We start from the raw sequence: 16,905 nt of genomic DNA, 5'->3' as shown, positions 1-16,905 counted from the left end.
TGGGAGGCGAGCTAGACCTCAGGGTCCAGACGCTGAGCTCTGGAAGGCCTTGGCCTGCGGGAGCCTCACAGCCCGTGGAGGCGCAGCTGGCCCACGGGCCCGACGCTGCTCCTTCCCTGGAGCTCCCTTCCGCATAGCCCTTCGCTCCCCGGGAGACTCCCCCGCTCATAACCCGTCGCACACGGCCTCATCGTATTGGCCATCCGGCACTGCCAGAAATCCTTTGCTGGTACTTTCTCGGAAACGCTTGGCACTCAGAGGGCAGAGAGAGTGAGTCTGAAACCTGTAATATGCAGGTGTGGATTTCTATCAAGCTGCTCCGCGGATATCTTTCGTCTCTGTTAAGAGAACCTTCTCTGTCCACAAAATTTTAAAATTGCCATTTAGATCTCCGCTGGGTCCAGGGGCCACAGAAGGGGTCTGTAGAGAGAGGCAGGAGGAAAATGACTATTCTCAATTATTCTAGTACCTCTGTAAAGTTTTACACAGAAAATGTCAGCTGGAAAGAGGCCGGAGACGCCAACCCTGCCGAGTGGTGGCCGTGCGGCCGCTGGCCCCGTGCGGCAAGCAGAGGGGAGCTGAGCCGGACGGGCCGGAAGGACCGTGCCGCTGGGCGGGCAGACGTGAGCTCCCGGGAGCGATCGAGACCTGGGTTCAAATCCAGCCCTTCCATGAAATGCGGCCCAGCAGGTGGGCCTCCGGGTGTGTAATAACGATGCAGTGGGGGTGGGAGATGGTTTCTGCAGGCGCTCCACGGGGAGTGGGCAGGGGCAGTGGGTCCCGCGGCCGCTGACCAGGTCAGCCCAGCCAGCCCTGTACCGCTGCCCATTACCGCCCCGAGGCCCTGAAGTGATGGTGAGCGTCAGCCCGGTGCGCTCGCATACGGCCACGCGCAGGCTGCAGCCTGAGACGTGCACCAGACCCCCCCCGCAAAGAGGGATCTTCTGTGGGCCCCCTTCTGGTGCTTGCCTGTCCCTGTCTACACTCGGCAGGGGTCGGGAGACACGTGTCCTCATCCTCTCCGCCCCGTCTGTCCACTGCCGGACCAGCGTGCAAGCCCCACCTGGCCTCCGTGTCTGTGCCCTTCAGGCCACCAGGCGCGAGCTGTGACAACTCAGGGTCCTGTGCTGAAACGAGAGCTGCTTCTGCCTCCCGGTTCAGAGCCTCTGATGGTCGTGTCCCAGCCTGATTCCACAGCTGTCCCTCCCATCCTCCTGGGTCACGTTCACACTGCCTGGCTCTCTCGTCACGCCCCAGTGCCCGGCGCAGAGCCTGGCAGACAGGGGCAGTGCAGCCCACGCCCACCAACTGGCTGAATTACCTTCAGCAAATTGTGGAATCTGTCTAGGCCTCAGGTTCCTCCTCTGGGAAATGGGCCCATGCTTACTTTGTCTTCTTAAGAAAGTTAAAGATGAAATCATGAAACACTAAGGTCCATGCTTAATAAGTAATGTTGTTGTTATTTGCTCACCTGATGAGCTTATTTTAAAAAACCCAAGCAGACAGACCGACAGACCAAAGCAGCGTGAGGGCAGTACTGGGGGGAGCAGCCTGGGTACTGAGAAATACAGAAGCGGGTGGAAGGAGAGGTCCCGGGTCTAAGGTGGAGGTCTCTGTGGAGGCAGCATGACCTGAGCTAGTGAGAGGCCTTGCTGGATATTCCCAGGGTCCCTTCTACATCTAGCATTCTGTGACTTTGTGGAGTTTTCAACAGTAGGGTTTTTTGGCACGCGGGGAAAGTCTATACCTCTCCCCTTCTGTCACAACCTGCCCCACAGGACATCAGGTGACCTTTAATCAAGGGGGAGGAAAGAGTCCTCGACATAAGTTGCTGCCCTGGGGTGTTGGCATCCTCGTTCTTGGACACGTGAGCCTTTGGGGGGCAGGCATCTAAGGTGGGCAGGGGAGTTCTGCCGTGGGCGGGACCGGGACCTGCCAGTGGCAGCGTCAGGACGTGTGGTCTCCCCTCCTTCCCCTGGGCGTCTCCTCCCGGCTGATTGTAAGCCAAGGCTCGCCGCAAGTGAAACCACCATCGCACCGGGACCAGAGCCCTCCCGAGAGGGGACCAGAGCCTGGCAGGCAGACGCCACGTTTCTCGCCCTGCGGAGAACACGGGACGCTCGGCCCCGCTCCCGCCTGCTCCCCGCAGCTGCTTGTGCTTGAGAGCACCTGGCGCTGAGGCCTGAGACGCCAGCGATCCAAACGGCCTCATGCGAGAGTGTGTGTCCGTCTCCGGCCCATCGAGCTCTCGGGGAACCTTGAGCCTCTTGCCACGGTTTCGCGAGAAACGTTAGCGTTCAGAGCAAGACTAATCTGAAAACATCAAACTGAAATTCCCAAACTGTTAAGATACACTGACGTCTCACCTGACACGATGGGTGGGATCTTATAAAAATAAAATTGCCTCCGAATTGCCTCGTGCGTGCGGTTCCTGGAACTGACCCGGACCCGGGTGGCCGTTGAGCCTGGGGGTACGGTTCTCACGGCAGCACCCGTCCCTCCCTGTCTTTAGCGGGCCTGGCTGCGCTTTGGCACCATCTGGTGGTGGGTGTGTGCTACAGCTGAAATGTGCATGGGGCCCATCGGGATCCGTGTCCCCCCACCCTGTGACTCCAGATGCCCTAGATGGCTGTGTGTCATTTCCCTGTGCTCCCTCCCCAGAAGATGGGATTTTTAGGCCACCCCTTTCTGGAAGAGCAAAGGGCAGCGAGCCTGGTGGTGGAGGCCTGCTGCCCGATGTGGACGCGTCACTGTGGTGTTCACTGTGTGTAGAGATGGGCCTCGCGTGCACTGTGATTTTCCCTTTTGCCTTTCCCTTTTGGGAACTGAAAACAAATCTGAGGAAGGCGTCAAATACGGTAATTTCATATGGTGTCATGCTCAAACAAAATGAGGATTTGTCCAGTGTAACCATTCCGTTTGGGACTCAGATGTCAAGAAATTGATAGTATTGGTGACTCGGGGCCAGATTCAGCCAGGGAAGAAAATATCACGAGAGCGCCTGGACCTGTTCCAGAGATTACCATCGCCCTGGTTAGTGGAGCCGGGCTCCGTAACTGTCCCTGCCATGCTGCAGGGCCGTGTGCCCGCGCGAGAGTGCCCCCACGTGCCGAGCTCCGCAACGGAAAGCCACGTGCGAGTGTGAAGGCAGTGTCGTCACTGTTCCTGAGAAGTCATCTAGCTCCTAGGTCTTGTCGCTCACATTCCTCAATAAATATCCTAGCGTCTCACTCCCCCATCACCCTGCGCACCAAGGCCGGGTTCCCGTGATGCTTTCCGAGGTTCCAACAGTCCAGGCACCTCCTGTCCCCCCAAGGCCGCCCTGTCCCTGAACTGCTCCTGCCAGCCCCAGTCACAATGTCTGTCAGTGCCCTGGAGCCCACCGCCTCCTTGTGAAACTTGGTCACCTGTGTGTCCACTAGGTTCCTGGAGAGCAGTCGCTGGCCTGAACAAGTCACAGGTCCAGAGAGACCCCCTCCTTCACAAAGGAGCCCTTTCAGACTCCGGTTGGACTCCAGCCTCTCTTCCTGTCCCTGCAGCCTCTCCTAGATGTGTGAGACGCGAGGAGCTCGGGTCCCAGGCACTTGAGCCGATGGGCGGGCTTCTCCCCTTGTTCCCCAGTTTCACAAGTACAGCAACTTCGCCCCAAATGAAAATTCTAGTTCCAGGAGAGGCAGTGCACCTTGCGGTAGAACTGATGTCACCCTGAGCCAAGTGAAGACTTAACATTTTACCTGTGCATTTTATGCGTGAATTCATCGAGCAAATGATTATACGTGATGTAGAAAGCATCGCTACGGGCCCTGTAACTTACCTGTGTGTTGGGGGTTTTGTTTTGTGATTGTGATTTGTGTATAGCATTTATCCTTTGCTAATGGAGCGTGTAAGACGCAGGACTGTGTGTGTTAGACGTGGAAAGAAGCAAAATGCGTGCTCCCAAACCCTTTGGAAAAGGCGATACAAAACCCGGATTGGAGAGAGTTTGTTTTGTTTTTGAGCAGGGTGTGGGTGTGGGTGTGGGTGTGGGTGTGTGCACCTGCATGCGTGAGTGGAAGGAGTAGTGCAATGACTTGTGAAATCCTTGTATCGTTTCTTCCTTTCTGGCCAGGGTTCTAAGCCCCACGCACTCCCTTCCTGCGTCTCGAGGGCGGGGGGCAGCCATCTCCTAGCATCACGGAGCGGGAGGAAGCAGCAGCCACCCTGTGAAATCTGGTTTTCTGCCCTGTTAGTTCACATACTGATGATGTCTTTAGTGTCAGAGACCTACGCCTTCAGACTCCGGCGTTCCCGTCCCGTCTGGGCACGCTCCACCAGTCGGACAAAATCGTCAAACGCGAGGGCTGCGGGGAAGGCCAGGAGGCATCTTTGCCTTCTTTCTGTAGGACTCTCGTGCCCAGGACCTTCCATCATTTGCTGGAATGCGTCCAGCAGTGGGGGACTCAGTGCCCCCCAAGGCCTCCTATTCCTTGCAGAGTAGGAGAATAGAGTTTCCTTTTTGGGTAGTGTTTTTCTCACGTGATGCCAGAATCTGCCTCCCGTAACTTCTGCCCCGGCTGTGTCATTTTGCAGCTACCCGGAGTGAATCTCGTCCTTTTCCATATGGTGTCCCTTTGGTCATGTAAGACGACCACTGTGTCCTTTCCCTCCCACCCTGCAAACACCGAGGGCTCAGCCCGGCCAGCCCGACCCCAGATCGCCACGAAACCCTTAACCTTCCCAGAACCACTCCCTGGCATGCACCCCCCCACCCCCAATGCGGGCCCTCAGGGGCTTCTGGGGGGAGGGGGCGCCTGCCTTCCCAGGAGTCCCCTACTGCGTGAAGTGAGCCACTGGGTGGGGGCAGCCCTTCCCGTTGGCGTAAACTTGCACTTGCAGGTGTGCGGGGGGCGGTTCCGCGCTGACGGTCTCCGTGGTCCCCTTGCAGGCTATCTCAACGTGCTCTCCAACAGCCGCTGGCGGGAGCGCTGGTGTCGGGTCAAGGACAACAAGCTCATTTTCCACAAGGACAGGACCGACCTCAAGACCCACATCGTTTCCATCCCTCTGCGCGGCTGTGACGTGATCCCTGGGTTGGACTCCAAACACCCCCTGACCTTCCGGCTGCTTCGCAATGGACAGGAGGTCGCGGTGCTGGAGGTGAGGTGCTGCCCGAGGCCACCCTCGGAGACCTGCCGGGCGCTTTTCCTTCCTGCCCGGTCCCCGCTGCCGGCCCCGGGGCACCGTGCTTCCGGTCGTGTCCCTCGTGTGTGCCGTGGGGACCCCCTCTCTGTGATGGTGCGAGTAGCCAGCGCCCCCTCTCACTGCACGGTGCAGGCCCCCCGTCTCCAGACGCCACCTCGCTTCCTGTCGTCCGCGCGCATTGGCACGGTTAAATACACGGTTCCACACAGCGCACTGCTTTTTCAGAGTAAAGTCACCCCTTTCTCCCCTAACGATGGTCTACCTTTGAAACAATGGTATTTCTTTCAGTTGCCCTTCGGAATGTTCTTCACAGACGGAACAGGTGTTTTTAGACAACCTTATAGACGGCGGCTCACGGGCCAGTCACACGGAAATCCCAAAAGAACACCTTTCGCTTTCAGGAGCCCTCTGCTTGGTGTGCATGCAATACGTGCTTGCCTGCTTTTTGGGAACTTCTTATTCCCTGATGCGGAAAAGCAGTCGACACTGGTTTCTTCACTATCTGCTGACAACTTCGGATTTTATTTTTCATCTATTATACTATTAATTTATTTCTACCCCCTATTAATTCAGACCTTCTTTTTTCTGGCCCTTTGTTCATTCACATTACCATGACTTAGACACAAAGACACGCACATGCACACACACGTGTCCACAAACACCAGGCGTGTGAACTTCAGAGCACGTGGACACGGGCTGTGCAGTTGATGGTCTGGGAGGTCTTGATGGGAGACAGGTGTTTGTTCCAGAGACTCTTTTCACAGAAACTGTCTCCGACAGGGGCGGGACCAGACTAGCACCGGAGTGCTCCCTCCCACGGGGCTGCGGGCCTGCGAAGCTGGCCAGGACCCACTATGTGCTCCGGGCCCCGGGCCCCGTGCTGTGGAACAGCGGGATCACACTGCGTGTTTTTTCCCTCATGGCCTTTTGATTCGCCTGTAAAACAGGAGTGTCAGGCCGGAATCTGCACTTTTGCCAACGTGGGCCGAAAACCGTAGAGTGGGCGCAGGGGAGAGAGCTGAAAACCCAAAGGAGGAGACAACGTCCTCGATGTAAAACCAGGCGGGTCGGGTCTCCCGTGCGAGCTGAGCCTGGGCAGCAGACCTGGGGCGGGGAGCCAGGGAGGGAAGGCGCCCTTGTGCGTCTGCAGCCCGCAGGCGGGGCGGCCCCTTCCCCGTGTTTCCTCCCTGTCCCCGTCATTAGTCACGCGCACACACACGGCCACACGCAGGCAGCCCCACCTCGGTCAGTCATGAGATGCGGCACGCCAGCCAGTAACTGTAATCTGTATGTCTTCTAAGGTCATTTTAACTTTTATTTGGAGGCAGTCTCAGAATTACGGGAAAGTTGTGCTAGCAGTGGGAAAATCTCCAAGCACCCTCCACCGTATCCCGCGATAGAAGCGTCTTGCCGTGTGCGGGATCTCGGGCGCTCCCCCCGCACCCCCCTTCCTCTCCTTCTGTGTAACGTTTCTCAGACTTTTACGGCCACGTTGCCCCTTTATTCCTTCAATACTTCCTTGCACATGTGCTAAAAACAGAGGTATTCCCTTACCGAAACCACAATATAATTATCAAAATCAGGAAATGGTCGTTCACACCCTCCTGTTACCTGATTCTTCGACCTTAGTCGGCGTTTCTGATCTCCACAGTGTTCCTCGAAGCACGAGGAAACCCCAGCCAACGCCTCTTGGTCCAGCTGGCTCTTTTCCCGGCACAGAGACGTGCAGAGGTTACAGACCATTTACCGCATGGAGGCCCTCAGTCTGGGCGCATCTCTGTCTCCTCGCTGTTAGACTGCGGGCAGGCCTCCCTGGCGGGAGCCATGGAAGCAGGGCTGTGTGCTGCAGGCCACATGGGCAGGCGCATCCGTCACTTGGCCCCTCGGCTGGTGGTGTTAACTGATCCCTTGGGCAGGGTGTCTGCAAGGCTTCCCCCTGCACAGTCACTGCCTTCCTTTTGTCTTTTTTTTTTTTTTTTAATTTTTTTCAGTGTTTATTTTAGGAAGAGAGAGAGCATGAGCAGGGGAGGGGCAGAGAGAGAGGGAGACACAGAATCCGAAGCAGGTTCCAGGCTCTGAGCTGTCCGCACCGAGCCCGACACGGGGCTCAAACTCACAAACTGAGAGATCGTGACCTGAGCCGAAACCGGACGCTTAACGGACTGAACCACCCAGGCGCCCCCCCCCTTTGTTTTTAAAAGCATCATCTGGAAGTTACTTCGAGGCCGTCTATGTAGATATCCTGTTGTCACTCAGAATTTCACCTGCTAATTTTGTCATCCATTGATGAGGCGACCATCGTCGTGGCAACTAAATCACACTTTGGATTCCCATTATTCCTTCTGTGCTCCTTAGTTAGCCTCTACTGTAAGGAAGGGTCTCCCTTCCTCCCGTTAATTATCAATCCCTTATGTACGTATATCTGCGGGGATTCACAGCATATCGTTTTTCTCAGTGATTATAATGCCTTATTTGGTGGAAAACTCCCAGATTTGGTCAGCAGAAGTCCCTCTGAACTTTGCTTGCCCCTGTGGTCCTTGCTGTGTCCCTGTAATAAGATGCCGTGGTCCCCTTCATTCTTTGAGCACTTTCCTTACGTTGTGATACAGTAAGATGCTCCAGGCTTATCTCGTACCTTCCCTTGGCCCAGGCCTGGAACCAGCCATGTCTCCGGACAGCTCCTAGTGGAATCCCCCCGGTGGCAGTGGGAAATAGGGGTGTGTGTGTGTGTGTGTGTGTGTGTGTGTGTGTGTGGCACACGTGCACTACATGTCTTTGTGCACCTGTATGTGTTACATGTGTGGTACATACTTCTAAGTGTGCATGTATATACATATGTGCATTCACACACCCACATCTGTATTAAAAGTTACGATCATAACCAAGACCTCTAATTTCAGTCCAGCATCACAGGGTTGTTTTTTAAAAAGCCTATTAGAAAATTCTATAGAGTAAACTATGAGGAAAACAATGAATAAACTCTAGTGTCACTATATCAATCACACATTACGTGGCGTGTGAAAACACTTTTAAAAATGCTTAGATAAAATAGTTACAGATGCCTCAGTGTAGATTGAGTCATAGATACTTTCTTGATCCAGATTTTGTTTGGGGAAGGACAGGAAGATGAAAGAGAACAACACATTTGGGATTTTTATTTACCCAAGTATTTAAATGCATTCACTTTTGCTCCCCAAACTTTGGTTACCTTCTCCCCCGGGGAGGCGCGTAACTCGAGTCCATTTGCTTTGTCCTGGGGCCTCACGCCCTACCGGCCAGGAGGGAGCCGTTACTGCCAGCCAATTTTATGATCACAAGAAAAATAGCTCCTCTCGTGTTAACGGCTCTGGGAATATTTACAATTATGTGTATTCTGATCAGCGTTCAACTTGCCAAGGCTACGAATACAAAACTTCATTTTCTTGGAGTCTTTAAGCTTAACTTAGCAGATCTGTCTTTATATTAAAATTTAGTCATTTTAGTAAAAATATTTCTTTTCTTTCCCATTCTGTTAACCTACGTGCTTAATAACTCAGCATCCCCTACCTTTTTAAACATTGTATTTTGATTAATCAAATGCTTCAAATATCGTTATAAAGTAAAGTATCTGATTTTCTAAATCACACGATAAGGATGATTTAAAAATTTAATGAACAGGATCTTGAAGATATATTTCCGACTTGCAAATTCAACGGATCAAATTTGGGATGGGGACCATTTCGAACATCTTAAAGCTATACCGTGCACCAAGCGGGGCAATGACTATAAAACGTGATTACGCTTATATAAAGTTATATAGACTCGTCTACACTTATATAAACTGGTAGAAAACTTCGCTGATTTTTTTGTGCTATCTTAAGAGAATTAAGATTGCCATTTCAGGCCCATTTAGGAGACCCCCCCCCCCCCACCAAGGGCCGCAGTGGGACAGGGTTTGGCCCCCCCAGAGGCGCGGGCCCCATCGAGATGCCAGGTGAGGCTGGCCGGGGCTGGGGGACTCCTTTTTTCTGGCCAGACACTTTCTAGGCTGCTTCCTTCAGCTGCGATTTCACTCCTATAGCAATTTCCACACCTTGCACCTGCTGCCGTCCCCCAGACCGGACGGCATCGCGGGGCTCAATCTTGTTTCCTTGGGTGTAAGTCCGTGCGTGACTTCCGGTGTCCAGGCTTGGTGTGCACGCGGCGTGGGCCTGTCACTCAGGCCGGGACCGTGGCTCCGTCCCCTGTGCCCGCTCCGTGCTTCCTGTTCCCTTCCCTTTTCTGCCGCTCCGTCTCTGCTGCGGTTGGCAAGTGTGGGGCTCGTTACCATCACTTAAGTAAATGCACGCTCCTCCCTTCCCCCCGCTAGGCGTCCTCCTCAGAGGACATGGGCAGATGGATCGGAATTTTGCTGGCTGAGACGGGCTCCTCCACAGACCCCGGGGCCCTGCACTACGACTACATCGACGTGGAGACGTCCGCGAACGTCATTCAGACAGCCAAGCAAACCTTCTGGTAAGACCCCTGGGAAGTGGCACCAAAGCTAAACAGTGCTCCCTTTCACGGATTTTTTCACTGCCTGTGCGCGTAGCCTCAGGGGGAAGGAAGACCACTAAAGACTCTCCCTTTGGCGTTACATTGATCTGAACTTTGCTGAAATGTTTGTCATTCCCACTTTCTGTTGGAGCGCTTTCTATCAGAGCAGAGGTTGGCAGGCTTTTTCCATCAGGTGCCAGAAGTGTTTTCGGCTTTTTGGGCCACGTTCCCTGTTAAAACTGCCCGGCTCTGCCATCACAGCCACAGACCCCGCATCAGCGAATGGCCGTGCTGCGTCCCGATAAAACTTTATTTGCGGAAGCAGGCAGTGGGCTGGCCGTGGCCCGCGGGCCGTAGGTCTCTGGCCCCTGCGCTCAGGGAACGCTTTGATGCGACACGTGACTTCCGTATTGCTGTCGCCGGGGCGGAATTTTCAGAGTCATCAGTCATGTACTTTTAAAACTTAAATTGCGATCTCATTTTTTAAAAAAGGCTTGTATGTCTGAAAACATCCCTTTGATTCCTATTTCTGTAACGTAATGATGACAAAGCAGCACCTCTCAAGGTGAGGGCCCCAGACCCCTGAGGGCATTTGAGACTCTTGCGGGCAGTTCCAGGGGCCAAAACCGGTTTCATAATAACACTGGTCTGAAAGCCTGTGCCCTGCGGTTGTGCTGGGGAGGTGCTGGGTGAGGAGGAAGGAACCCAGGCGGGTCCCGCGCAGCATTTACTACGTGGAGATTCCGGACAAGTGGTCTGGAGGCTCTCGGTGCCTCGGCTCCCTCTGGAGAGGCCAGGCTTTTCCCGGTCTCGCGTCTGCGATCCCCAGGCGCCTGCTTCTGCTTCCCTCACAGACAGTCTGTAGGGACGGAGGGTCCGCGTTTGGGGCCGAGGCGAGGTGGGTAGAAACAAAGCGGGTGATGGGGTTTACCATCCACACGTGCTGCTAAACGTGCCGGCAGCCGTGGGCAGACCCTCAGTCAGACGGTGAGTCCCTTTGAGTGCGAAGAAGATGAGCCCCCGTGTCCACACTGGCACTCGCCTGCTCCCCCCGAGTCCCGTCATCCGTTTTGCCACACACGTGGTGTCTACAGCGAATTTGAGCCGTGTTCCTGCGTCCCTCGAGCGGCACTGGGGAGTGAACGTTTCTTGCTTGGCTGAGATGTTCTGGGGCGAATAGAGGAACATGGGCTGGTGTTAGGGATCGAGCCACGTGTTACCCCCAACTGAGGTGAATCAGTAGCCTTGACAACATGAGTTAGTTTTGGTGCAGCTTTTCCAGCAGATCCCCAGTAACGCTTAGCGGTCTTTCTCAAGTGTGGACTTCCTGTTCTTAGTGTCAGAATCAGAGTGACTCAGTCAAGTCACTGAGTCAACTGACTCTTCTGTTCATGTTCGTCGTTTCTCTGTGATAACACCCTGTCTGGTCAACAAAATGCAGGTGAATTGCAGTGAACCCCCCTCGTCATTCGGCACATGCAGTAATTGAAGAACGTTTAATCAAGCGGCTCTCTAAGAAATGTAACATCACACTGGGTTTTGCAAAATCTCCATGTCTAGAGTGACATAAAAGAAAGGAGGTTATGGTTTTTAGCTGCTTCTTCAGAATTTACTAGATTCTGGAGCCTCTCCGAGTGCACCCGTGACCTCAGCTGTAATCACCAAAGCACTCATCGCGTGTCTGACAGGCCCCGAGTGGCCGCGTTTCCCCCAGAACAAAACTTGGCTTTCCAAATGAGCGGAATAGTAATCTAAACCAAATGTGGGAAGGCCACATTTTTGAGAAAGGAACGTAGATTGCAATATTGAGAAATCATTTATTAAAAGGATGCGTGCAAGGAGTTTATGGCTGCAAGACTCTTTGGTACCTCGTTAAAATCTTTATAGGTGTTAGCAATAAAGTGTATTTTCGTTTGTCAGTTTGCAAGCTAAAAATTCTTGCAAAACTTGAGAGAAGACGTTTAACAAGTAAATAATGTTCAGAATATAAATTATGGCAGCTCGCCAGTACAATAAATGTCCTGGGATTAAATTAATTTTTGCTTTGACGCAAATGGCAGCTGGTTAATGAATGTTTCCAAGGTCTTGGGTGGGGGGTGGGGGGGGGTGGGGGAGTGTCTGTGCGTTGGTTATGTGTGAGGGGAAAGGACAGTGATGTGTTTTGGGAAGAGGGCAGTAAAAATATAGCAATTTAAATTCTCCCGGGAAAAGTAGCGTATTTCAGAATATTAATAATGGTAAACAGTTGGAACCTGTTTTCCCACGGCCTAGCCTAGCTTTAAGTGAGATGTATCGATTATATGGTACAAGAGAGACGTTCTGAATGTTCTTCCTGACACTGATTTCAAGTCACACTCCCTTTGGAGACCCACGAGGCTATGGAAGTAGTGACGACACGCTAAAAGGCTGTGGATCAGGGTGGACGGAGAGAGGGCAGTGGACAGGCCGGAAGGGAGCTGTTGTCTTGAGTCACCTTCCCGTGAACCCCTCAAAACAGGGATGCACCTTGCGGGTACGGTGCTCGGTAAAATAAGCCAGATGCAAGAGGACGCGGTCTGTCTGCCTCGCTCCCATGGGGTCTGAAGCTGGCGGATTCGGAGAGGCCGGAAGCTGACGCTGGGCCCAGGGCCCCGGGGGCGGGGAGGGAGGGAGGGTGTCATGGGTACGGAGGTTCAGAGGAGGAAGGTCTGGGGGTGGAGGGCGGTGCCGGCCGCCCAGCAGCGTGAATGGACTCAGTGCCCCAGATCCATACACTTGGCAGTCCGTATCTTACCACGGTACGCGTACTTCTGTGAGCGTCTTACGGTCTTGATTTAGCAGGTAGCGTGTGCTCTGTTATCTCATGTCCACTTTTATGTTTGGTTAAAACCCCTATTGTGGAAAGAGCAGCAGGCAGAAGACGGGGGCCTAGCACGCAGACGGGGCTCGCCTTGCAGCTTAGGGCCCGGAGACCTGTGGGGGGGGGGGGTGCAGGTCCCCCGCTGTAAGGCCCAGGCCTCTTCCAACGGGGCCGTCCCGCGTGTCCGCGACCTCTCTGGGGTCTGTGCCCAGCTTCTGTCCCGCCCCTGCCGGAGCCCACTCCTTCCTGGCGACTGTGCCCCAGCGTGCCCACCGCCACACGTCAAGCACTCGACGGTCCCCACCGTGCGTGTTCCCGACACGCGGTCCGTGACCACCACGGCGGCTGTGTGTCACAGTGCTCGTCGACCACACGTGCACACGGTGACTCAGCCCATGATGCCTTCAAATGGGACATTTAAATTAGAAAACCTTAAATACATATCTTTGAACAAAAAACCTTCTGTCATGGCAGAGTTCTGAAATTTTTTGTTTAAGTTTTTTCTCTTCTTGTCTTTTTCTTTCCTACACATTTCCTGTTCCTGTATGTAATTTCATAGAATCATCCTACACATTTGTGTCCGTTCTCTTCACGTTGAAGAGTGCACGTGTGAGGCGGGACCACGCGCCGTGGCCTTGGCCCAGCAGAGGTGGTGCCTGTGCTTAGACGGATGGGACAGACAGATGGGAAGGGGCCCCCTCGGACCACAGGCTCCTCCTCTCCTCACAGAACCACAGGCTGGCCTCACTGTAAGACCTCTTTCCCAGGCCTGCCCTCACCAGTTTCATTTTCTCCCATTTTTATGCACCTAGCTACCATAGAAATCTAAGATCCCGTGAAGAAACACAATTTTTTAAAAATACATGTATTTTTATTCCAGACTATTTTTTTTTCTGTAACTCTTTTAGTAACATGATTATTTCACATTTTATTAGTTTTCATTAAGAACTTTTCCTTTTTGTAATATCACATTAGTTTTGTATTTGGAAAGCCAATTATAATAACAAAACTGGGCGGATGATAGAGACTAAAAACTATTTTCTCACCTCAATGACAATAAAGGTACAGCATATAGTATTTGTCCTGTGACTTGCTTAATTCACTTAGTGTGGTGTCTTCCAGATTAATCCATGTTGTCACATATGGTGGGATTTCCTCCCATTTATTTATTTATTTTTAATTTAATTTAATTTAATTTAATTTAATTTTTTAATTTACATCCAAATTAGTTAGCATATAGTGCAACAATGATTTCAGGAGTAGATTCCTTAGTGTCCCTTCCCCATTTAGCCCATTCCCCCCTCCCACGACCCCTCCGGTAACCCGCAGTTTGTTCTCCATATTTATGAGTCTCTTCTGTTTTGTCCCCCTCCCTGTTTTTATATTATTTTTGCTTCCCTTCCCTTATGTTCATCTGTTTTGTCTCTTAAAGTCCTCCTGTGAGTGAAGTCATATGATTTTTGTTTTTCTCTGACTGACTAATTTTACTTAGCATAATACCCTCCCGTTCCATCCACATAGTTGCAAATGGCAAGATTTCATTCTTTTTGACTGCCGAGTAATACTCCATTGTATATATATACCACATCTTCTTTATCCATTCATCCATCGACGGACATTTGGGCTCTTTCCGTAGTTTGGCTACTGTCGATAGTGCTGCTATAAACATTGGGGTGCATGTGTCCCTTTGAAACAGCACACCTGTATCCCGTGGATAAATGCCTAGTAGTGCAATTGCTGGGTCGCAGGGTAGTTCTATTTTTAGTTTTTTGAGGAACCTCTTTCAGAGTGGCTGCACCAGCTTGCATTCCCACCAGCAGTGCAAGAGATCCTCTCTCTCCGCATCCTCGCCAACATCTGTTGTTGCCTGAGTTGTTGTTAGCCATTCTGACAGGTGTCAGGTGGTATCTCATTGTGGTTTTGATTTGTATTTCCCTGATGATGTTCATGTGTCAGTTGGCCATCTGGATGTCTTCCTTGGAGAAGTGTCTATTCATGTCTTTTGCCCACTTCTTGACTGGATTATTTGTTTTTTGGATGTTGAGTTTGATAAGTTCTTTGTAGATTTTGGATACTAACCCTTTATCTGATATGTCATTTGCAGATATCTTCTCCCATTCTGTCGGTTGCCTTTTAGTTTTGCTGATAGTTTCCTTCACTGTGCAGAGGAGCTTTTTATTTGGATGAGGTCCCAATAGTTCATGCCTCCGGAGACGTGTTGAGTAAGAAGTTGCTGCGGGCAAGATCAAAGAGGCTTTTGCCTGCTTTCTCCTCGAGGATTTTGATGGCTTCCCATCTTACATTGAGGTCTTTCATCCATTTTGAGCTTATTTTTGTGTCTGGTGTAAGAAAGTGGTCCAGGTTCATTCTTCTGCATGTCGCTGTCCGGTTTTCCCAGCACCACTTGCTGAAGAGACTGTCTTTATTCCATTGGATATTCTTTCCTGCTTTGTCAAAGATTAGTTGGCCATATGTTTGTGGGTCCATTTCTGGGTTCTCTATTCTGTTTCATTGATCTGCGTGTCTGTTTTTGTGCCAGTGCCATACTGTCTTGATGGTTACAGCTTTGTAATGTATCTTGAAGTCCGGAAGCTACTTTAGTTTAGCTATTTACTTATTTATTTTAGTTTAGAGAGGGTGCTATCTAGGTTATCTCCTCCCTGGGTATTTACATCTTTCACTTCTCACAAGCATAAACTTCACGAGTAAACCGTTCACACGTGCACACATCCAGCACGTATAGGCCGAGCGTCTTGTGGCCAGATTCCTGAGGTCCAGGAATGGGCAAGAGTGACCACGGCCATGTTCTCCTGAGGCTGACGTCGTGGGGGACGAGCATAAAGACACATCAGGTGGCGATTAGCAATATGCACAAGCAGAAGGGTAGCGGCACTGAAGCCCTTACTGTGCAGTTTCAGGGAGGGGCTCTCGTGTGCCAGGGTAAATTCCCACCGGGGCTGAAAGACCAGAGGGACCTCGGGAACAAAGCTGCTGCGCAGGGCGGCCTGCAGGGTGGTTGGTGAGAGGGAGAAGCAGGGAGGTAGCGGGCTGGTGGTGGAGCCCCGCAGGCCACGCGGCACTCTGACTGCTGTGGGAGCGTCACGGCCGCCAGTTCAGAGCAGGGGGTGGCCCCATCCGGCTTTCCCCCTGGAGACGTGTTGGCCGCTGTCAGGGAAGGAGGCACTCACGAGAGGCGAGTGGCTTGAGGTAGCGATGCTGCATGAACACTGGGAACTGGAGAAACGCGTGCTGACAGTGCCCTAAGGAGCTTGGGCTCCACGAACATTCCCCAGAAAGGCCGCATAGTAAATACTTCAGCTTTGCCAGCTGGGAGTCTCTGCCTCAGGGCGTTCATGTTAGCAGGCTCCTGGAAGAAGCCCGTAAAGCGCTGGAAAGCAGCCACAGACGGTGCGCGCCCAGCGGAGGGTCAAGGCCGAGCCCCAGCCAGCAGGCAGCCGGCCGGGCGCCCCTGCCGCGCACTGCAGATAGGAAACCTGTCGCTTGTGTTGAACAGCTGGGTCACGTGCCGGCACTGCGTCATGTCCCAGCATGCGTGATCTCTGGTCCTGGCCGCAGCCCTGCAGGCGGTGTTCCCTAGTCTTACAGGAGAGCAGCCTGTCCTTGCCGTAACCCAGCACCCCACTTCTGCCGGCGTGCCGGCTCGCGCTTCTGTCCCCCGTCACCTCCGGTCTGGCCTGAGCACCCAGCCCATCTCGGGTGAGACTCTGGGTGGCTTGGAGGGGCCTAACTCACCTCCTTTCTTGCAGCTTCATGAACAGGCGTGGCGTCTCCACTAACCCGTACCTGGGGAGCACCTCCAACGGCTACGCCCACCCCAGCGGCACAGCGCTGCATTACGACGACGTCCCCTGCATTAACGGCTCGGTGAGTGCGCCACTCGTACGGGGGTCCGGGCTCGGCTGTGTCAGAGGCGGGACAGCGCGAGGGTTCCTGTAATCTGGGACCCCAATTTCAGGCCAGGCGCCAGAGGGCTTTTGGCCGTGCTCTGAGGCGGGATGGAACCCGTGTCCCTCTCTCCCAGGCTTGTTTGTGACCTTAGTGTGCATCTGAGCAAGTGGGTACCTGGACACCAGTACGCTGTCATTCAGCATCCACGTCATTGTGTCTCAACACGTCCTGAAATGTGGGACATAGGACGGCACCTCATATATGTCAAAATAGAGCCCAGGCTCGGTTCTCAGGGAGCAGAAGGGACATGTTGCCTCGGCGTAGTGGCCGCACCTCAGACTCAAGGCGTCTTCCCCCTTGGTGGCCTTGGAGCACCCAGGACGCCCGGCCCCTGGTCCAGAGCGGCTTATCTGCCCGTAGGAATGCAGTGCGGGTGCTCAGTGACAGCTCTGCGTGGCCTC

General features: G+C 53.0%; 1 protein-coding gene across 7 annotated transcripts in view; it reads left to right on the top strand.

Annotated features, from left to right (window-relative positions):
• AFAP1 (actin filament associated protein 1) overlaps positions 1-16,905 on the top strand; it is a 146,727-nt gene that overhangs the window by 109,902 nt on the left and 19,920 nt on the right. For all 7 annotated transcript variants that reach the window (XM_027074428.2, XM_027074270.2, XM_027074369.2 and 4 more), the window contains 3 exons: positions 4,925-5,136; positions 9,530-9,675; positions 16,303-16,420. In XM_027074428.2, the coding sequence (XP_026930229.1) occupies positions 4,925-5,136; positions 9,530-9,675; positions 16,303-16,420 (476 nt within the window). The remainder of the gene's footprint in view (positions 1-4,924; positions 5,137-9,529; positions 9,676-16,302; positions 16,421-16,905) is intronic.

Source organism: Acinonyx jubatus, chromosome B1 (assembly GCF_027475565.1).
Source record: "Acinonyx jubatus isolate Ajub_Pintada_27869175 chromosome B1, VMU_Ajub_asm_v1.0, whole genome shotgun sequence".
Taxonomy (NCBI): domain Eukaryota; kingdom Metazoa; phylum Chordata; class Mammalia; order Carnivora; family Felidae; genus Acinonyx; species Acinonyx jubatus.
This window is presented reverse-complemented; position numbering and strand designations above follow the sequence as displayed.